Source organism: Bos indicus, chromosome 14, assembly GCF_029378745.1.
Source record: "Bos indicus isolate NIAB-ARS_2022 breed Sahiwal x Tharparkar chromosome 14, NIAB-ARS_B.indTharparkar_mat_pri_1.0, whole genome shotgun sequence".
Lineage (NCBI taxonomy): Eukaryota > Metazoa > Chordata > Mammalia > Artiodactyla > Bovidae > Bos > Bos indicus.
Genome location: NC_091773.1, coordinates 60,331,128 through 60,350,435, shown reverse-complemented (window position 1 = coordinate 60,350,435; position 19,308 = coordinate 60,331,128). Strand labels below are relative to the sequence as shown.

The window sequence follows — 19,308 nt, the reverse complement described above, 5'->3', positions numbered from 1 at the left end:
GTGAATGAAGTTAGAAAGAGATGAAAGGAAAGAGAGATTTTGGATGTAACTGTCCACTTGGACAACAGGCTTTAGAAAGCTATTTCTTATAACTGTACTTCAAAATGGAAAATATTAGCAAATGACTACTCAAAGCTCTTGAGCAGCTTCTGTCTTCAGATTGTAAAGGACTCTATTAGCATTAGCAAATTGCAGGTCGGCAAGAGAGGACATCAAGTCAAAAGCATGATGATGCTTTTACCATTTTTGATCTCCAATGACTCCTGAGTTCTTAACAGCTCAGAGACCATCAATCTAATAGATATATTTAAAGAATTCTCTTTTTTCCTCTGAGCAAGTGTCTAGCTTCTCACCCACATCTACCAGAGCTCATCTCATAACTTATCTATTCTTTCACAGAATCTTAAAATAGTAACTTGCAGTTTATCCTGTCAACTAGGCATTTTCCCATAGACGTATCCTATATGAATTGGAAGATTATTCTTTTTACGTATCTTTAAACAATTATGCAATGTAAATATATCTATTCTTGTTCCTTGGTTACTGATGTCTATAGATATAATGGAATAGGAGAAAATCAAGTTGCACTTATATTGATAAGGATTCCAAGAGATGAGGGAATTTAGAAAAAGACAGGTCAGTAGTCGTTAAAAGCAACCCAGAAGACCATATACTAAAATCTATTATAGAAAGTATATTATAGCATGATGATATGGTAGAAAGTATATGAGTCTTGATATGAAAGAGTCTTGAGTTTGAGTTTCTTTTGGTACTTCCTTTCTTCTTTTTGGGAAGTATGTTGAAATATATTCCATATATCATTTCACTTCTACTGTGAAGAAGGCTGAGTGCCAAAGAATTGATGCTTTTGAACTGTGGTGTTGCAGAAGACTCTTGAGAGTCCCTTGGACTGCAAGGAGATCCAACCAGTTCATTCTGAAGGAGATGAGCCCTAGGATTTCTTTGGAAGGAATGATGCTAAAGCTGAAACTCCAGTACTCTGGCCACCTCATGCGAAGAGTTGACTCATTGGAAAAGACTCTGATGCTGGGAGGAATTGGGGGCAGGAGGAGAAAGGGACGACAGAGGATGAGATGGCTGGATGGCATCGCTGACTCGATGGACGTGAGTCTCAGTGAACTCTGGGAGTTGGTGATGGACAGGGAGGCCTGACGTGCTGCGATTCACGGGGTCGCAAAGAGTCGGACACGACTGAGCGACTGATCTGATCTGATACATCAATATGCATTTCTAAAAATATAAACAGTCTCTTACCAACTACCATGCTCTTATTTTAACAAAATTAATAATAATTCTTGTTATCACTGAATACAGCCAGGTCATAATCCGGTTTCCCTGGCTGTCTCATTAATGTATTCTTACTGCTGGCTTATTTCGAGCAGGATCCAAACATCTCCACATTTCATTTGTGAGTGTGTTTCAGTCTCTTAACCCACAGTGATACTCCCTTACTTTCCATGCCACTGACTTGTTACAGAAACCGGATCAGTTGTCCTGCTACAGGCTCATATTCTGTGGTGTCACTTCCTTTTGGTGTCACTTAACTTTGTTCATCTACCTCAAGCGCCAGACAACTTTTTCTGTAAGGAGGGCGAGATAAGTATTTTTAGGCTCTGTGGCCATACAGTCTTTGTCACAACTACTCAACTCTGTCACTACAGCAGGAAAGGAGCCGAAGACAAGACTTAAACGCATCAGAGTGGCTGTATTTCAATAAAACATTATGAAAAAAACAAAAACAAAAAACATGCAGTGGGCTGGATTTGGCTCAAAGGCCATAATTTGCTAACCCCTGCTGCAGAAGCCTGATTTCACGCAGGTTCAACATTTTTGGCTGGAATTCTCCTTCAGAGAGGGTGCTATTTGCTCACACTGTCTGCCTACAGACTTCTCATCAGTCTGAGATTAATCAACAGGTCCAGGTAGGGCAGCCTGATGCTTCCACTGTAACGTTCCCACATGACATTTGTCTAATAGCTGCATTTACTGATGATCACAGCCTGAATATATTATTTCATTAGGGTGGAAAAATGATTTTCTAATCCTGCCATTCTTTACACATTCATTAGCTCAATTTTTATAAAGAACTTTCCCTCAACGAATGCTATTCGCTTACCCTGAAACTGTTCATACAGAAAAAAAGGGAGGACAAACGCTTAATTCTTTGCTTATAATTGCTTATTTTCAGAGTATGGAGTTAACGCCCTATTTATTACCTCTGGTATCTGGTAACTTGTACTGGTGTGTGTCTTATTACGAGTCTGTTGTTATGAACCAAGGAGTTTTCTATATTCAATCAGCTGTCTTTATTACTCTTTTTGATACTTAAGTTCGCTTATCTTTGGTCAATGGAGTGTCTTTACATTGGTCCCTGTGTCCTTTTAGCATGAACCACTAACTAGTCTTTGAGAGTTTTCTTGCTTTTTTGATATACAGAACGTCCCAGGCTCATCTCTTGGCATTTTCTGCCCCAGGATGAAATCAGCCACTCTTCCATAATCCCTGGATCCTTTCAGTTAGGAATTATTTACCATGATAGAATTCTAGTCGTGGTCCAATGCTACTCTGCTGGTATTACAACGTTTCACTGATAATAAAAAAATATAATCTTAAATTCATGGGCAGAAGCTTAAAGTAGTATACTCCTTCTGGGAAAACAAACCCTATCTCTAATTGGTTGACTTTAAGAAATTATTTAATTCCTCTATGGCTGAGTTTTCTATAAAATGGAGTTAAAATTGGGTCCATCTTATAGTATTAGTATAAAGATTAAATAATTTTACATCTATGGCATTAAAAGCCATGGTTCAGTCAGTCAGTTCAGTTCTCAGTCGTGTCTAATTCTTTGCGACCCCGTGGACTGCAGGACGCCAGGCCTCCCTGTCCATCACCAACTCCCAGAGTTTACTCAAACTCATGCCCATAGAGCCAGTGATGCCATCCAACCATCTCATCCTCTGTCATCCCCTTCTCCTCCTGCCTTCGATCTTTCCCAGCATCAGGGTCTTTTCAATGAGTCAGCTCTTCGCATCAGGGGGCCAAAGTATTGGAGTTTCAGCTTCAACATCAGTCCTTCCAATGAATATTCAGGACTGATTTCCTTTAGGATGGACTGGTTGGATCTCCTTGCAGTCCAAGGGTCTCTCAAGAGTCTTCTCCAACAGCACAGTTCAAAAGCATCAATTCTTCAGTGCTTAGCCATGGTTCAGCCATGGTTAGCATATGGTAAAAACTCAGTAACAATCAGGTACTATTTTTAATGAGAACTTTGAAAATACTACAACCTTTGACCCAATAATTCTACTTTTATGGCTTAACCATTAAGAAAATAATTTAAAAATTAAGATAAATTTAAAGCATGTCAATTACAGTATTTATAAATGTGAACAAAACTGTAAACAATCTAACATTCAACATTAGGGAAATAGTCTATGAAGAAAAAGTGATATGGAAAAGCCCATGATATATGTCAAGTAATACCAATAAACTCATCAGCCAAAGATACCATTTCTGCCAGTCAAGTATGAATGCTGATTTCCTTGCACCCTAAACACATTTTGATTTTTATGTCTTGAACATTTGAACACTTATGTATTGAACATTTTGAACACTTGACAGAACACTCTGAATTTTACATATTTACTAAATTAGCATGTGGTATTTATTTGTACTTCTCTGTGAAGTTAATTTTTGTTTCTAATTTTAATAGCCATCCAATTACTATTTCTATAAATTATCTCTTGTCCATCTACTGAGGAAGAAATAAAATTAATATTGTATATAGAAAGTATTTGCATAAGTTATTTAATATGCTCACAACAAACCTTGAGGGTATAGGCATAAAATCCAATAATCCAACATCTTGCCATTTAGTGATCTCAATTAATAGCAAACTTAAATTAATTCAGAAAACACTAATGATCTGGCATCTGTGGCTCATCTATAAGCATCACAAACAGATGAGTTCTAGTAATAAATTTAAAAAAGCAAATATATCAGGAATTAATCGGTTTGTATACAAACTGCATTGAATTTAGGGAAGTCTCAGAGTAGAACTCCAAAGCAGCAGCATAGTGTAAAGGTTAAGAGCACCAACTCTTGAGCTATACTACCTGGGTTCAAATCCAAGCTCTTCTACTTATTAATTATGTGATCTTGCTGAAATAGTTCTCTGTGTCTCTGGTTCCTTATATGTGAAATGCAAAAAATAATAGCATCTAAGCTGACAGGGCTGTTATGAGAAGTGAGTGAGTGTATGTGCATACATATACAAACACAGTGATTAGAATATTGCCTGGTATGCAGTAACTGCTATATGTTTGCTATTGTTACAAATATATACCGACTTTATAAATCTTTCCCTCCTTGTCTCCTACTAGTTCATATAGCAGAGCTTGCTATTCAAATATTGTATTGTTTTGTGACTGTTTCAACATACTCTTACTTTAACTAGCTATGTACAATTTAGTTAATCAAGATACAATTCTTTTTAAAATACTTCTGATGACATGCCAGACACAATATCTAAAAGAAAACTCTAATATTCAGAAAGAAGAACAAAGCTGGAGGCATCACATTCCCTGATTTCAAACTATATTACAAAGATATATTAATTAAAACAGACACATGGATCAATGGAATGAAATAGAGCCCAGAAATAAACCCATGCGTGTACAATCAATTAATTTGCAACAAAAGAGCCAATAATATACAATGGGAAAAGGACAGTCTCTTCAATCAAGGTGTTGGGAAAACTGAACAGCCACATGCAAAAAAATGAAAATGGACCTCTATCCCTACACTATATGCAAAAATGAATTAAAGATTTGAAGATAAGACCTGAAACCATAAAACTTCTAGAAGAAAATACAGGCACTAAGCTCCTTGACACATCTTGGTGACAATTTTTTTAATCTTGCACCAAAGGAAAAGTAACAAAAGCAAAAATAAAGAAGTAGGACTATATCAAATTAAAAGCTTCTGCACAGCAAAGGAAATCATCAATAAAATGAAAAAGGAACCTACTGAATGGGAGAAAATATTTGCAAATACATATTTGATATGCTAAGTCACTTCAGTCGTTTCCGACTCTGTGCGACTCCATAGATGGCAGCCCACCAGGATCCCCCGTCCCTGGGATTCTCCAGGCAAGAACTCTGGAGTGGGCTGCCATTTCCTTCTCCAATGCATGAAAGTGAAAAGTGAAAGTGAAGTCGCTCAGTTGTGTTCGACTCTTAGCGACCCCATGGATTGCAGCCTAATAGGCTCCTCCGTCCATGGGATTTTTCAAGCAAGAGTTCTGGAGTGGGGTGCCATTGCCTTCTCTGACATATTTGATAAGGTGCCAATATCCAAAATATATAAAAAGCTCAAACAACTCAACAACAACAACAAAAACTCCAAACACTCAGATTACAAAATGGGCAGAGAATTTGAGTAGATATTTTATACAGATGGCCAAGAGGTACATGACAAGATACTTAACCTCATTAATCATCAGAGAAATGCAAATAAAAAACCACATTGAGATACACCGCATACCCATCAGCATTATTATTATCAAAAAGACTAGAAATAACACATGTAGGTGAGAAAGTGGAGAAAGAAATCTCTAGTGTGGTGTTGGTAGAAATGTAATTTAGTGCACACTATGGAAAACAGTATGGAGGTTCCTCAAAAAGTTAAAATTAGAACTACCATATGATCTACTCAATTCCATTTCTGGGCATTTATCTGAAAAAAGTGAAAACACTAACTCTAAAATATATATGAACTACTTACTATGTTCACTGCAGTATCTACAATATTCAAGCTATGGAAACATCTAAATATCTATCAATAAATAAATGGATAAAGAAATTGTGATATATATGACAGAATATTATTCAGCAAGAAAAAATGAAATATTGCCTTTAATGAAACATGGGCGGCATTATGTTAAGTGAAAGAGGTCAGACAAAGACAAATACCATATGATATCTCTCGTAAGTAGAATCTAGATACATGTGTGTGTGTGTGCATGTGTGTATTTCCAAGCTCACAGATATCAAGAATAAAACCATCAATATAGACCATATCACAACACTATAGAAGTCTTTAATCTCCTGCAACAGTGCTTTTCAAACCTGAATATAAAAGAAATTACCTGGGGATCTTGTTAAAATGGAGAGTCTAATTCAGTATCTAGGGCAGGGCCTGAGATTCTGCATTTATAACAAGCCTCTTAGATGGTACCAATGCAGCTGGTTCAAGAACAATGCTATTGGGGGTCATGAACAAGCTTTAAGGAGTTCTGGAATCACATAATATCACATACGACATTTTCTATGAATGTGCATATGTGGATTAGTTTCTAAGAAAAGGACCTACATACAGTTCTTACCATCTTCTCAGGAGCAGGGGTGCAAGCAGGAGAAGGGGAAAGGTAGACAGTAGAAAGTCTCTACCTTTTGTGGGAGAGTGGAAAAGACAAAAATCAGTTTCACAGCTAACTGAAAAAAAACCATCACATTGTAAACAGGAAAGATGATTTGTAAAGGCAACTATTTTACATATGTATGACCAGACAAGTTTAACTTTTAAGACTAAGCTGAGGAATTAGACATTTCTATATTATAAACAACTATACTGTAGAAAGTTACAAGTGAGAAGACTAAATTGAAGAATCTTTAAATTCTAGAATAAAAAGACAAAGATAAAAAACTAAAGGACAAAAAAGAAAGCCAGGACACACATAGAAAATATTTTTGAGAGCACATTACTTATAACTTTAAGGCAAATATGGAAATAGAGTTGAAATTATAATATTCTAGGAAAATATGACCTAGTATTTTTAACAAAATTGACTCAAAGAGGTAGAAACTGAAAAAATATATTCTCCAGAAGTACCATGCCCTTATAGTTGCAGAGTACAGTTCTAAAAAGAACTTATAAAAAAAATAACTTCTATTATTTAAAATTCTGTTGTAGCTAGCCCCCTACTTAGGTCAGGGAAACAAAAGAATAATTTTTTTAAAAAAGTAAACAAAATAAATAAAAAGTGGGAATAAATTATGTATCTTATTTTGAATTCTCTGTAACACACCCACATACTTCAATCAAGTCAAGCACTCAGTTCCTTGTTGTAACGTAGTGGGAAAAGTAATGTGGAGCTGAATCCACTTCAGACTGAATTTATGCAATTTTACCTACATTCACTCACATTTTTCACACGGCCTCTAAATACAACCATTTCATCTGGTGCTCAAAAAACTTCTGTACCAGTGCCAGAGAGAAAACTGGATGTTTTGCACTTAAGGAAAGTATGCTATTCAGCACCCAATATTGTAAAACATGTATAGTATACCTGAAGATGATTTCAGGGAGTTTTAAAAGACCTGCACTTTAGACTTACTCACTGACATTACAACCTAAAGTCTGTGCGGTGATTCTACTAGAGCAGCACAAACAGTAGGCTCTCATTCCATCTTCCACCCTCGGTACCAGCGTGGATACTCTTACGTACAAGTAATCACGTGAGGGACACAAGGTCATGGCTTACACAGTTCTATGGCTGTTACCTTTTGAGCAAATAAGTCTGGTCTTAAAGTATAATCATCCCCAACAGACTAGAAGTGCCCCTCTGGCAGAACACAGTGGTCCTATCCCTGGATTTGAGCTCAGTCTTCATTCAGCATCTCCATTTTACTCCACAGACCCCCACCTTCAGGTGGAATTCTTCTTCTTGTGGAACCAGTCCATCTCCAACAAAGTATCTTACTTGCTTCTTTGGTCATAAGGCTCATTCATAAGAAGAGGCTGACCTCTCACAGGCTCATCTCTATTGCTTAGTAAAACAAAAGTCTATCTGCACTAGGAATAAAAACATTTCTCCTGTCAGCAGAACACGGTTGTTCATTTTTGCTTTCTTATTGTAACTGTAGCTATACAGGTCGTAAACTCTTATTCTTCCTCCCTAATTGCAACTGAAACACCACACTGTTCCTGACAGCTGAAATCAATTTTAAAAGGTGTAATCTGTTATAAGTGGATCTAAAAGAATAGATTAACAGATGTGAAAAAATGAAAAATGGCCAGAGGAGAGAGAAAGTCAGCTTACAGGAGAAAGAAAAGGGGTGGAGGGAGTTAGAAAGTTGGCAGTAACTATAAACTGACTTCATAGATACAAACACAAAGCCTTAAAAAATTAGTAAATGTATTCCAGCAGATTAAAAGATAATACACCATTACCAACTTGTCCTGGTCTATCTCATAAATGCAAAAGGAGTTCAACATTAAACTATTGAACCTCAGTAGTTCACATGAATGTAATTTACTCCATTCATGGATAAACAAATTCATTTATTCAAGTACTGTCCTGTATTGTTAGGTATAATTTCTGGCCCTTATAAATAACTTAAGATCATTTCAGAAATAACAACTCTTAAGTGCCAAAATTAAATGTCTATTCCCAGAAACTTATTTTATATAGGAACTCATGTAGTAGCTCCAATTTGATTAAGAGTTTATAAAAAACCTATAGCAAACATCACGTTTAATGTTTTGGAAAAAAGGTGGGGGATGGGAACCATTAACACTAAAGACTGAACAGATCTCAACCACAGAGTAAGGACCTTCTTTGCATCCTGATTCAAACGGTTTCTGAAACTTTATGTTTATATTACAACTAGAGCAATCTACATATATGGCTAGACATGTGTGTGCATGCTCAATTGCTTCAGTCATGTCTGACTCTTTGTGACGCTATGGATTATATCCTGCTAGGCTCCTCTGTCCATGAGGATTCTCCAGGCAAGAATACTGGAGTGGGTTGCTATCACCTCCTCCAGGGGATCTTCCCAACCCAGGGATCGAACCAAGTCTCTTATGTCTCCTAAACTGTCAGGCAGGTTCTTTACCACTAGCACCACCTGGGAAGACCATATTGCTAGACATGTACTGACAGGAATTGTGAACTCTTTAATTAGTTAGTAGTATTGGGCCTAAGATTTTTACCGAATTTGGGAGCCTCCACATCTTAGATACATACTGAAATATTATTAAGACTAGATATTTGGGATCTGCTTCAAAATCATTTGGGTTTAGGGAGTAGGTGGAGGAGGGCATAAAACAAGACTGGCCATATAATGATAATTTGTTGAAGCTGGATGTTGGGTATATCAGGTTAATTATACTAGTGCTCTACTTTTGAATATATATGAAATTTTTCAGAGTTTCAAAATTGTTTTTAATTATCAAACACATGGGGGGAAAATCAAACAAAAAAGAACAAAAACTAAATGCAAACACTAAAGAGAATCTACCTTACCAGAAAATCTTCTATGGATATTATTATATAGCATTACTCTATTTTTTAAGATATGAATAACTTTTATTTGAAATATACATAAAAAAAAGTATAAACTGCAACTTTATAGTTCCATGAGTTATGATCTAAAAAACCTGCATCTGTGTAAACCACCATATAGGTCAAGAAATAAATTTAGGCAGCACCCCAGAAGCTTCCTTGGTACCCATCTCAATCACTACCCACCTCTGCCCAACTCCAAGAGGCAACTACTCTCCTACATTAGTCTAACTTCTACCACTGCAATCATACAGGAGCCATAATCGTGTGTTTACCTTCTTTTAATCAACATGTGAAATTAACCCACCCTACCTGCAGCAGTGATTTGGTTCTTTTCCTTCTTTTTAAAACTTTGTTTTTTTCTACTTGTTCTTGTAATGAGAGCAAGCTGTTCTCAAAGTGCAGTCAGTGGACTCTTGGAAATTTTCAAGACCCTTTCAGAGTTTAACAGAACACAGAGAGTTCACTAATTTGATTTCAGATTCCACACTGCAACTAAACTTTAAAAAGCTACTACTTCTCAAGTCTTGGTGCAGCATCAAAGAATATTCACATTTATCTGAAAAAGCTACTAAAATTCTTCTCACACAGTTATCTATGTGAAGCCAGCTATTCTTCCTATACCTCAAGCAAAACATGTCACAACAGACTTGACTGCAGAGGCAGACATGAGAAATCAGCTGTCTTCTATTAAGCCAGACATTACAGTGATTTGCAAAAATGTATAGCAACGCCATTCTTCTTATTTAACTTTTTTAGGAGAAATTTTAGTTGTCATTTTACATATTTTTAAATCGTATGCCACTTAAGGTCACACGTAATGGGGTTTCTTTTTCAACTTTATCATATTATTTAAAAACATCTATTTCTGTCATATAAAAAATATTCTTTGAGTCCTCAGTAATTGTGGAGCCCTCAGGTGGGAGTGGAGAACTTCCCTGGTGGCGCAGACGGTAAAATGTCTGCCTACAATGTGGGAGATCTGGGTTCGATCCCTGGGTCGGGAAGATACTCTGGAGAAGGAAATGGCAATCTACTCCAGTATTCTTGCCTGGAAAATCCCATGGATGGGAGCTATAGTCCATTGGGTCGCAAAGAGTCAGACACGACTGAGTGACTTTACTTACAGGTGGGAGTGGGAGCCAAGAGCAGCAGCAGCAAGGACATCTCCCCTGCCCACCCCATGTTAAAAAATAAAATAATTGTGGAGCCCCAAGTCTGAAAAGTTTAAACTGCTGGTGTACAGTTTTCCCTTATGTGAATATACTGCATACCATAATTTATTCATCCATTCTATTGCTGATGGACATATGGGCTGTTTCTAGTCTGGAATTAAAACAAGTAAGGATGCTATGAATATCCTCGAACATGTCTTCTGATGCACGTGACATCCTTGAATCTATTGAGTTTATATCAGGAGCAGAACTGCTGGATCACAGGGCTTGTTTATAATAGATACTGTTTTCAAAGTGGCTATTAAGCATTTGAATGTGGTTAATCTAATTGAGATGAGCTATAAGAATAAAATTTACACTAGATTGTAAAGACTTAGTATGAAAAACATAATGCAGAATATCTCATTAATAATTTTATATCAATTACACATCAAAATATTTTAGATCTATTAAATACATTAACATTGATCTCCTTTTTTTTTTTTAATGTTGATAGTAGAAAGTTTAAAACCATGTGTATGACTTACACTTGAAGCTCACATGATACATCTGTTAGGCAGCGCTGCTCCAGGGGGAAATACAGAGAAGTAAAACAGGAAAATACCAAATTTGCATATATTAAGAACAATCTGAGAAGCTTAGGTAACGGGCACCTAGTTTGGAGCAACCAGGAGAGATCTCCTAAAGGAGAGAACACCAAAAAGCAAGCCGAAGGATAGCAGTAGTCCGTGTAGAGAAGAAAGTGGTGGAGGAAGGCGGATAAAACCAGGCAAAGAGCAGTGTGTGCAAAGGCCAGGAGACAGAGACCCGCGTTCAGTGAGTGCTCAGTATAGCGCAGCAGCAACACCGTGGTGGGGAGGGGCCTGGTGGAGGAAGCAACAGGAGACAACAAAGGGAGAATCTGCTGGGTCCTGAAGGGCCTAGTGATGCTCCTATTTTAAGAAAAGGGAACTACTAGTAGGTTTTAAGCAAGAAAGTTATGTAATCATATCCTCACTTTAGAAGAGTCCCTCTGTGGCTGCTCTGTGTGATATGAGTGAATCAGGATAAGACTCAAGACTAGCCAGGACTGTTACAATAATGGAGATTAAAGGATAACGGGTCTCTATGTAAAAAGAATAGCAGTAAAGAGATGTGAACCTTAGGCAAAATCACTGTTCTCAAAGCTTCAGTTTCTTCTAATCATACCCACCTCAGAGTTATTTTGAGGATTTAAACGAGGCATCTTTTTGCAAAGGACTTCTGTATTCTAACTCTCTTTAAAAGGTTTTGGTGTCATTGGAACAGGCAATAATAAATCCAAGAATCTGAATTCTATTTCAGAATATGCCAGACAAAAAGATTCATGTCTTCTCCAACTTACTAAAACCTAAAAGATAGCTTAACAATCAATGAATTAAGTCAGCTAATTACATTTGAATGGTACATTCCAACTATGACACATCCCACTGTGCTCCATTTAACATGAAAAGATTAGCACCACGTCCCAGCTCTAAAAACTGAAATGGAAGTGTATTCAAGGTAAGTATCAAGTTACTTTTACGCAGTGGTGAAAACACGAATGCACAACAATTTCATGTCTTTACCAAAGTAATACTAGCAGGGAAATGAGTTATCAAATATTCAAGAAGAAGAAAACTATTTGGTCTCAGTTATCAAATATTCAAGAACTAACAAACTATTCAGTAGGTTTCAATTATTTTGAAGCTGTAGAACCTTCTAAAGTTATATCTTCTGTAAATAAACTATTCAGTCTAGGGAGGGGAAGGTAAAAGGTAATTTTATTTTTCCAAAAACTCTTAAGTTATCTGATCCACCAATGTATTCTTGACTCTCCTAAGATAAACAACAATCTTTAATTGATCACTTAGTAGAAAGCATTAAACTTGGGCAAAAAGACCTTGAAATCTAACATTTGTTCTGCCCTTTATTTTCTGCCTGAAACACTTTTAAAACACTGTAGGAAGTTTTGTTCTGTACTTACTTCATCAACAAAAGTGACACTCCTTAGAACTGAGTTCTCCATAGAAGACTTCTTAAGCTTCTCCCCTTTTAACTTTAATCTAAGCCCACTCCCAGGGTCTGTGTTGCACGACTATTCACAATATACCTTCTTGCACTGGATGTTTTTAGCCTTCTCTTTTCTAGATTAAAAAACAGAAACATAACTTCCTAGGGTCTACACTGATTTACTGAATTATGGAAACAGAAATGACCCTCAACCTCTCAGCTCTTTTCTTCACTCTCACCAGATGATCTCATGTTCTGTTAATTCTCCATCATCCTACCTCCAAACCTATGGACCCCTTCCCTCTTTCGGCAAGAGAGAAAGTACCCCTTTCTTCCTTATCGAAAGGCGATCCATACTCTTCCTTCTATCCACCGCTACCACCTCAGTCCAAGCTCCTGCGTCTCTCAGCCAAAACCTATCATCCTTCCTCTGCCCTTGCCTACTTCTCAACAATTCACACAGTGGCAAAAGCGACTGCTTCAAAACATAAATCACATTATGTCACTTAAACTGTGTCAGTAAGTTACACTTAAAACAAGCCCAAACTCTCTATGTTGGTTTCCAACACCCTGAGCTCCGGCCTGAGAATCTAGACTCACCTCATCACTCTTACGACCACCGTGTTCCAGCTACTGATTTTGTTTCTTTACCTGAAACACACCAGCTCTTGCACAGCTCTTCCACATCAGCTCTTTTCCAGGTCTGGATCTTTCATGGGTTGTTTCCCTGTGCAAAACTCTCCTATCCCAATCATAACATGGTTAGCTATCCTTCATGTCTCCTAGTCTCTACAATGAAGCCTTCCTCTAACTACTCTGTGTCTGTTATTCACTGTCTCTGACCCTTGTTTGCTTTTGTTGAAGAGCACACAAGTTATTCACTAGACTATAAGCTCCACGAGGACAGAAACCATGTTCACCAGGTTGTCGTGTCTTACCTACTGCAAGTAAGTACTCCACGAATATTTGCTAAATGAATGAGTGAGTGAAGAGACAGACAGGATTAAGCTTCACTCTTGGTTCTATTGTTTCCTAGTCGTATGAGCTTAGACAAGGCACAACCTCTCTGAGACTCTACTAAAAAAAAAAGAAATAATACCTTGTAGGATTTCTAAATGATACCTAAGGAAGATTAACGGGCATTGAATGAAGACCAAGCACAGTATCTGAACTTAATTTAGTAGACGTTAGTTTCCTTCCCTTCCTTCTATAGTTTAGAGAATAAGAACTCCCTAAGCTAATTCTGTATTGAAACTAAAGAGACAGACAGACAATCTATCTACATATACATCTACCGTTGCACCTACTTAAAAAGACTAATGACATGCATTTGAACAGACAGACCGGTAACCTGTATTTGTAGGATCTAGTCTTGCACCTCAGAAAATGAGGATTAAGTTGGATACATCTTACTCACCCCTGTCACAAAGGGCAGGGTGGGGTGAGGAGAAAATGAAGAGAAATTAAGAAACTGGAAGGAAAAGTAATCTGAGAAATTGGAAATCATTAATTCAACCTCAACTCCTAAGCTTAGAACAACCTTCAATTACCTATAAAGACTTGCAGCTGGAACAGGATTAGAACTCATTCTAAAATAAAACATTTTCTATTTAAATCTACATAAATCTTGTCTATATTAAATGTATCTTTGCCTTTCATTTCCTTTTTACCTTTCATTCTTTTAACTGTAAATTCACTGATATGACAAAAGAATAAACAACAAAGAAACCCCAAATATAAAAACACTTCAGAGAAACAAAAACAGTATTAAGCAATTAATTTAGTTTTATTCAACATTTTATGTAATCAAGCTTGACTTTCTTAGAAGTAACTGGAAACCAGTTTAGATTTTTTTTCTTATGTTCTAGTTATTTCTACAATCTTTCTAAAATTGGAACTTCTCATCTATCCTTAAACTGGAAATTTATAAAATGCTGCAGAAAGTTTCATAAAATTCACTGGGAAAGACTCACCCATTGGACATAAACTGCAAGATATGTTATGTTCCCACAACATCTAGAACAGCAGTGCGTACAGAAAGAACTTTTGACTACAATGAGCTGAAAATCAGTTTAAAGATAACATTTTGTCACAAGTCAGTCAGTATACATTAGGAAGAGTTCTCACTGCTCTCAAAGGTTCTAGGAGCAAGTAACTGAAGACTTAACCACCTACAACTCTTCAAGGCTACCGTAAAATGATATACAAATACAACAAACACTTTAAGTTACATTTTAAGGCTTCTCACAGGGCAGAATTTTACAAACTAAGAATTGTATTCTATAAGTGGGTCCAAGCCAGTAAATGAAGAAAGGAAGCAGGACAGAAGGGAGGTGGAATAGACTAGAAAACATCAGCGAGAATCTCAGGTGGTACCAACAAGTATTATTTCATGAACTTTGTTTTGTTCTGGGAGTAATAAAAAATGCAATATTTTAGGTATTTTATGGTTTTATTTTTATTTTAGGTTTGAGTAGGGGGAAAAAAAGATTAGAAAACATTGATCTGGGAGACAAACAGAAGTGGAAAAGGAAAAGTAATGGAACTGCCACAGTTACCAAATTATGGCTAGATTGTATTGACCAGGAGACAGTCAGGGAAACCTCCATGCATTCTAACAGTCAGATGTCCCCATGTGAGATATGGAGAAAATACCTTCTCACAGGCAGCCTAACAGAGTAAAAAGCCGACTCACTGGAAAAGACTCTGAAGCTGGGAAAGATAGAAAGCAGAAGAAGAGGGAGACAGAGGATTAGACGGTTGGATGGCATCACCAATTCAATGCACATGAGTTTGAGCAAATCTGGGAGACAGTAAAGGACAGGGAAGCCTGGGATGCTGCAGTCCGTGGGGCTGCAAAGAGTTGGACACGACTGAGCGACTGAACAACACAGTGCCCAGCAAAGCTCACAGCTGCCCTCACTAACTGTTCTTATTCCTACAAACTTCCAACGGCAGAGGTCAACCTTTACCTTCTCCTGCCAGGGACATTCAGTGCAGTTAAGATACAGCAGCTCGTGAAGATAATTATCGGTCTTTGAACAACTACTCCTATAAAACATTAACTGTATTCCATATCATAATCAAGAGTTTCAAATGAGGCGTGGGCATTCAGAAAAGTAACTTGGAAGGGAAACAGTCATACTATTCCACTAAAACAGTCACATTTAATAGTTACAGGGTCCATGAAATTGGTCATGTGAAGAAACTAAACACCAAAACACAGATAATTTTTTAAGGCATTTGAAATGTTTCAAAGATTCATGGCACAACCTGGAGCCATTTACGACTACATTTTAATAGACAAGAAAGAGTCACTCTGTGAAGAGCAAGTATTGGAACTGCCCCAATAGCCAATCCACCTGTATTCCACCCCTGCCCCTCCCAACACACTGGGTCTAAGTTAGGCGTTACTCCAAATATTCAGTTGCATTAACAGAGGTTTCTCATTATTTTTGAAGCCACTTTTTTGAAAACACATGTTTTGATGTAGACAAGGGATAGCTCCATAAACTACAGGGTGTATTTGTTCCATAGGCTCAGAACAGGTACTTCTCAGGATGCATCCACTACTCGTCACAATGACTGGACACACAAGTAAAACCTCACTACTATATGAATGCACACCCCCTCCCACGCTACTGTTTCAGCTTTTTTCCTCTAATACAAATCCACAGAGGACTGAAGAGACAGAAGAGGACAAAAAGTGTAGCAATAAAGAGATTTTCCCCAACTGCAATGAAGGCGTGAAGGGCTCCTTTAATCTCTGCTTATAGTTTAGTGTTCCGCCTGGCTCACTACCTCCTTTTTCTTTATACTTTGAAACTTGCTGTGTAGCTTGGTATATCAACCCTTCGCATAATCACTCGCTAGTTTTATAATCTGATGCCACATTGTTGGAAAAAGGAGCTTCAGTCTTTGTCTACTAACAATTTCTCACTAAACACAAATTCCCCAAACATAAATATCTGATAAGCACCTACTATAAAGTCATTCTTGTGCACCAAGACAAAATTATGGGGCTCACAGCCTCTTATCCCTAAAGGCCAAAAGACTTTTCGTTCAAATACTAATGGCATAGCTTTTAATGAAAGCAGAGCTAAAAGAACCTGTTTGTTTATCCATTTTGATCAGACAACACTGCCTCAATTCTGATTACAGTGGAGGACAAAGCTGGACACTCTTAATCACACTAACGATGCCTCTCTCTTTCTTCTCTCTCCTGGACCATTACACCAAACCCAGTGCAGAACTACACCCACCTTCAGGCTAGAAGAAACACAAAATAGCTTATTGATCTCTGGTGTAGACCCAAACCCACAAGTCACCAGGCAAGTAGGGATCACAGCCACTTGATGCAACTAACAATCAAAAGTTTTGCACTGGGTTTTCTGGTCACAAATAAGCACACCATTGGCAATGACCACATCAAATGTGGACCAACTCCCCCCAAACAAAAATAATAATATATTAACCAGCTCAGGGAGCAGCGATGCATTGTGAACAGTACAGGAAAACTACAATTTCTTGGTTGTTAGTAAAGGTCCATTTCAGTTCACTAAATTCTTCATTTCCTGTCATTTCTCAGGTTTTTAAAAGTTACGGTCACATTCAATCCTATAGATAAGTGCTTTCAAAAGAGATAATGCTCCCTTGTAAATTACATGGGTGGAATTAAACGTTTGTGGCAATTTTTAGAAGTAAAATTTATCTAAGAATGGCAACTTCCAATTATTTCCCTCTGAAGAAATCAAACCACAACTGCCCAAAGTAAAGGTTAACGGTGTTCTCTGAAACAACGATTCAGTGTTTTTTAACTGAAGGAACTAAGAACAGTCAAGTCAGAAGTGGAACTCAAAGTCTATTAAGCAATGAATGTTCTTTCCAGTGAATTCCATGTAGCTCTTGTTCTGACCCTTGTGTAATACATAAAGCTTGGTCCTCGCTCATAGCCTCAGCCTTCTCTTAACCTCAAAGGCATATATACGTAATAATAACCCACCGACTGGAATAAAGCAACAGTGACATTAGCGGACAACGATGGATGAGGCGACAAACGAACCGGGAGTCAGCACAGACATGTACGCCCCAAGAGGGAGAGACTGAGGGAGAACTGGATGGAAACTATTTTCTGGCCCTCTCCCGCGCGTTGCTCCAGAGTAAGGGGCAGGATCTTGCATGCCCGGGGATCAGCAGAGCCTCGGCCCCCGAGGTGCAGGGATGGAAAGAAAATAGCGGGCTGCTTCACCAGCGAGCTGGGGAAGGCGGGGAGTCAGTGCGGTGGGAATTGCACTGCGGACAGAACTTCCTGGCCCCGGGAGGGTCGAGGGGGGCTGGACCGTCCCGGCCGGCGGCGGGGGACGACCTCCCTTTCTCTCTACCCCACACCGTACATCTTTGTCGTGTGTAGAGTGTGCAAGGGGCGACGAGTTCCCAAGGAGCCGAAGCCGGGGCCCTCCAGCCCGGATCGGAAGTCTGCCCGCCACCCTCGAGCTTCTCGGGGGGTTGGGGGGCTCCCCCCAGCTCCGGGACGCGCAAGCCGCTCTGCAACACCCCCGAGGGTCTGGAGGCGGACGAGCAGACCCACAGCATCTCCGTGTCGGGGGGGGACACCTCTCCCGCTGCATCCACCCCTCGCCGGGTCTTTTGTCCCGTCGGCAGCCGGGTTCTCTAGCCGACTCCTCGGAGAGCCCCTGTCCTGGAGGCCTCGGGGATCCGGGTCGCCCCAGCTTTTTTTTTTTTTTTTTTTGTCAGAGGGGTTGAGGGGGAAGCGGAAACGCGGACACTTACCGTACACCCCGGCGAGGAAAAGCAAGACCAGCGCAGACCTCCACCGCGGAGACTCTTTTGTGTTCCAGCGACGGGCCATAACCACGGCAGATGGAGGGAGCGAGGAGGAGGAGGAGCCGGGGCCAGAAGCCGCCGCCGCCGCCGAGCCCCCGGCGGCTCCCTGCGCTCTCCGCGGCGGCGGGAGGGGGAGGGGCCGGGCCGCCGCCGCCGCCGCCCGCGCGCGCTCCCTCCCTCCGGCCCCCTCCTCAGCCCCCGCCGGCTCCCCCCGCCCCACCCTCCCGGGGTCCGCGCGAGAGCCCTCCGCCTCCGCGGGACACCCCTCCCGGGGGCAGGGGTAGCCGGCACCGGAGCGAGGCGAGGCGAGGCGAGGCGAGCGGGCGGCAGACGCGCGACTCCGGCCTCGCCTCACGCCGCACAGGCTGACCCGCGCCCGCCGCCACCCGCCAGACAGCGCGAGCCGGCACCCGCGCCCATCCGTGCGATCGGCGATCCCCTGGCCCGCCTGCCTTGGTCCCCGCCCCCTCTCCCCCCGCCGGACTTTCTCCGTCTCCGGGGCCGCGTTCCCCGCGACGGGAGCCGGAGGAGCAAGGCAGCGCCAATCGATGAGTGAGCGCGAGAACGCCAGCCGCCGGGTTCCCCCGGCTGGGGGGAAGGAGTGGGGCTGAGGTGGTGGGGTTGGAGGGGGCCGGCTTCGGAGCTCCGCCGCCGCCTGAGGCCTCTGGGCAGCTTCACGCGGGGTGGTGTGAGGGCGAGCTGGGAGGCGGGGGGTGGCCGCCTGAGCGAGGAGGGTCGGTGTCCCAGAAGCTGGGAACTTGCGAGTTGCTCTTCCCTACCCCTCCCTACCTCCACTTAATACCGGCGCGGAGCCCGGAGTAGGTGGGTGCAGGTTAGTGCGGGGACCCGGGCCGCCGGGTCGCTGTGGATGCTGCCGGGGACCTGGGGCCGGACGCCCACGCTCAAGGTGCC

The 19,308-nt window shown here is 40.4% G+C and overlaps 1 protein-coding gene across 2 annotated transcripts in view; it reads right to left on the bottom strand.

Annotated features, from left to right (window-relative positions):
- LRP12 (LDL receptor related protein 12) overlaps positions 1–18,560 on the bottom strand; it is a 90,275-nt gene extending 71,715 nt beyond the window's left edge. For both annotated transcript variants that reach the window (XM_019973842.2, XM_019973843.2), the window contains exon 1: positions 18,343–18,560. In XM_019973842.2, coding sequence (XP_019829401.2) covers positions 18,343–18,421 — 79 coding nt within the window. In that variant the 5' untranslated portion in view covers positions 18,422–18,560. The remainder of the gene's footprint in view (positions 1–18,342) is intronic.
- Between the last annotated feature and the right edge of the window lie 748 nt (positions 18,561–19,308).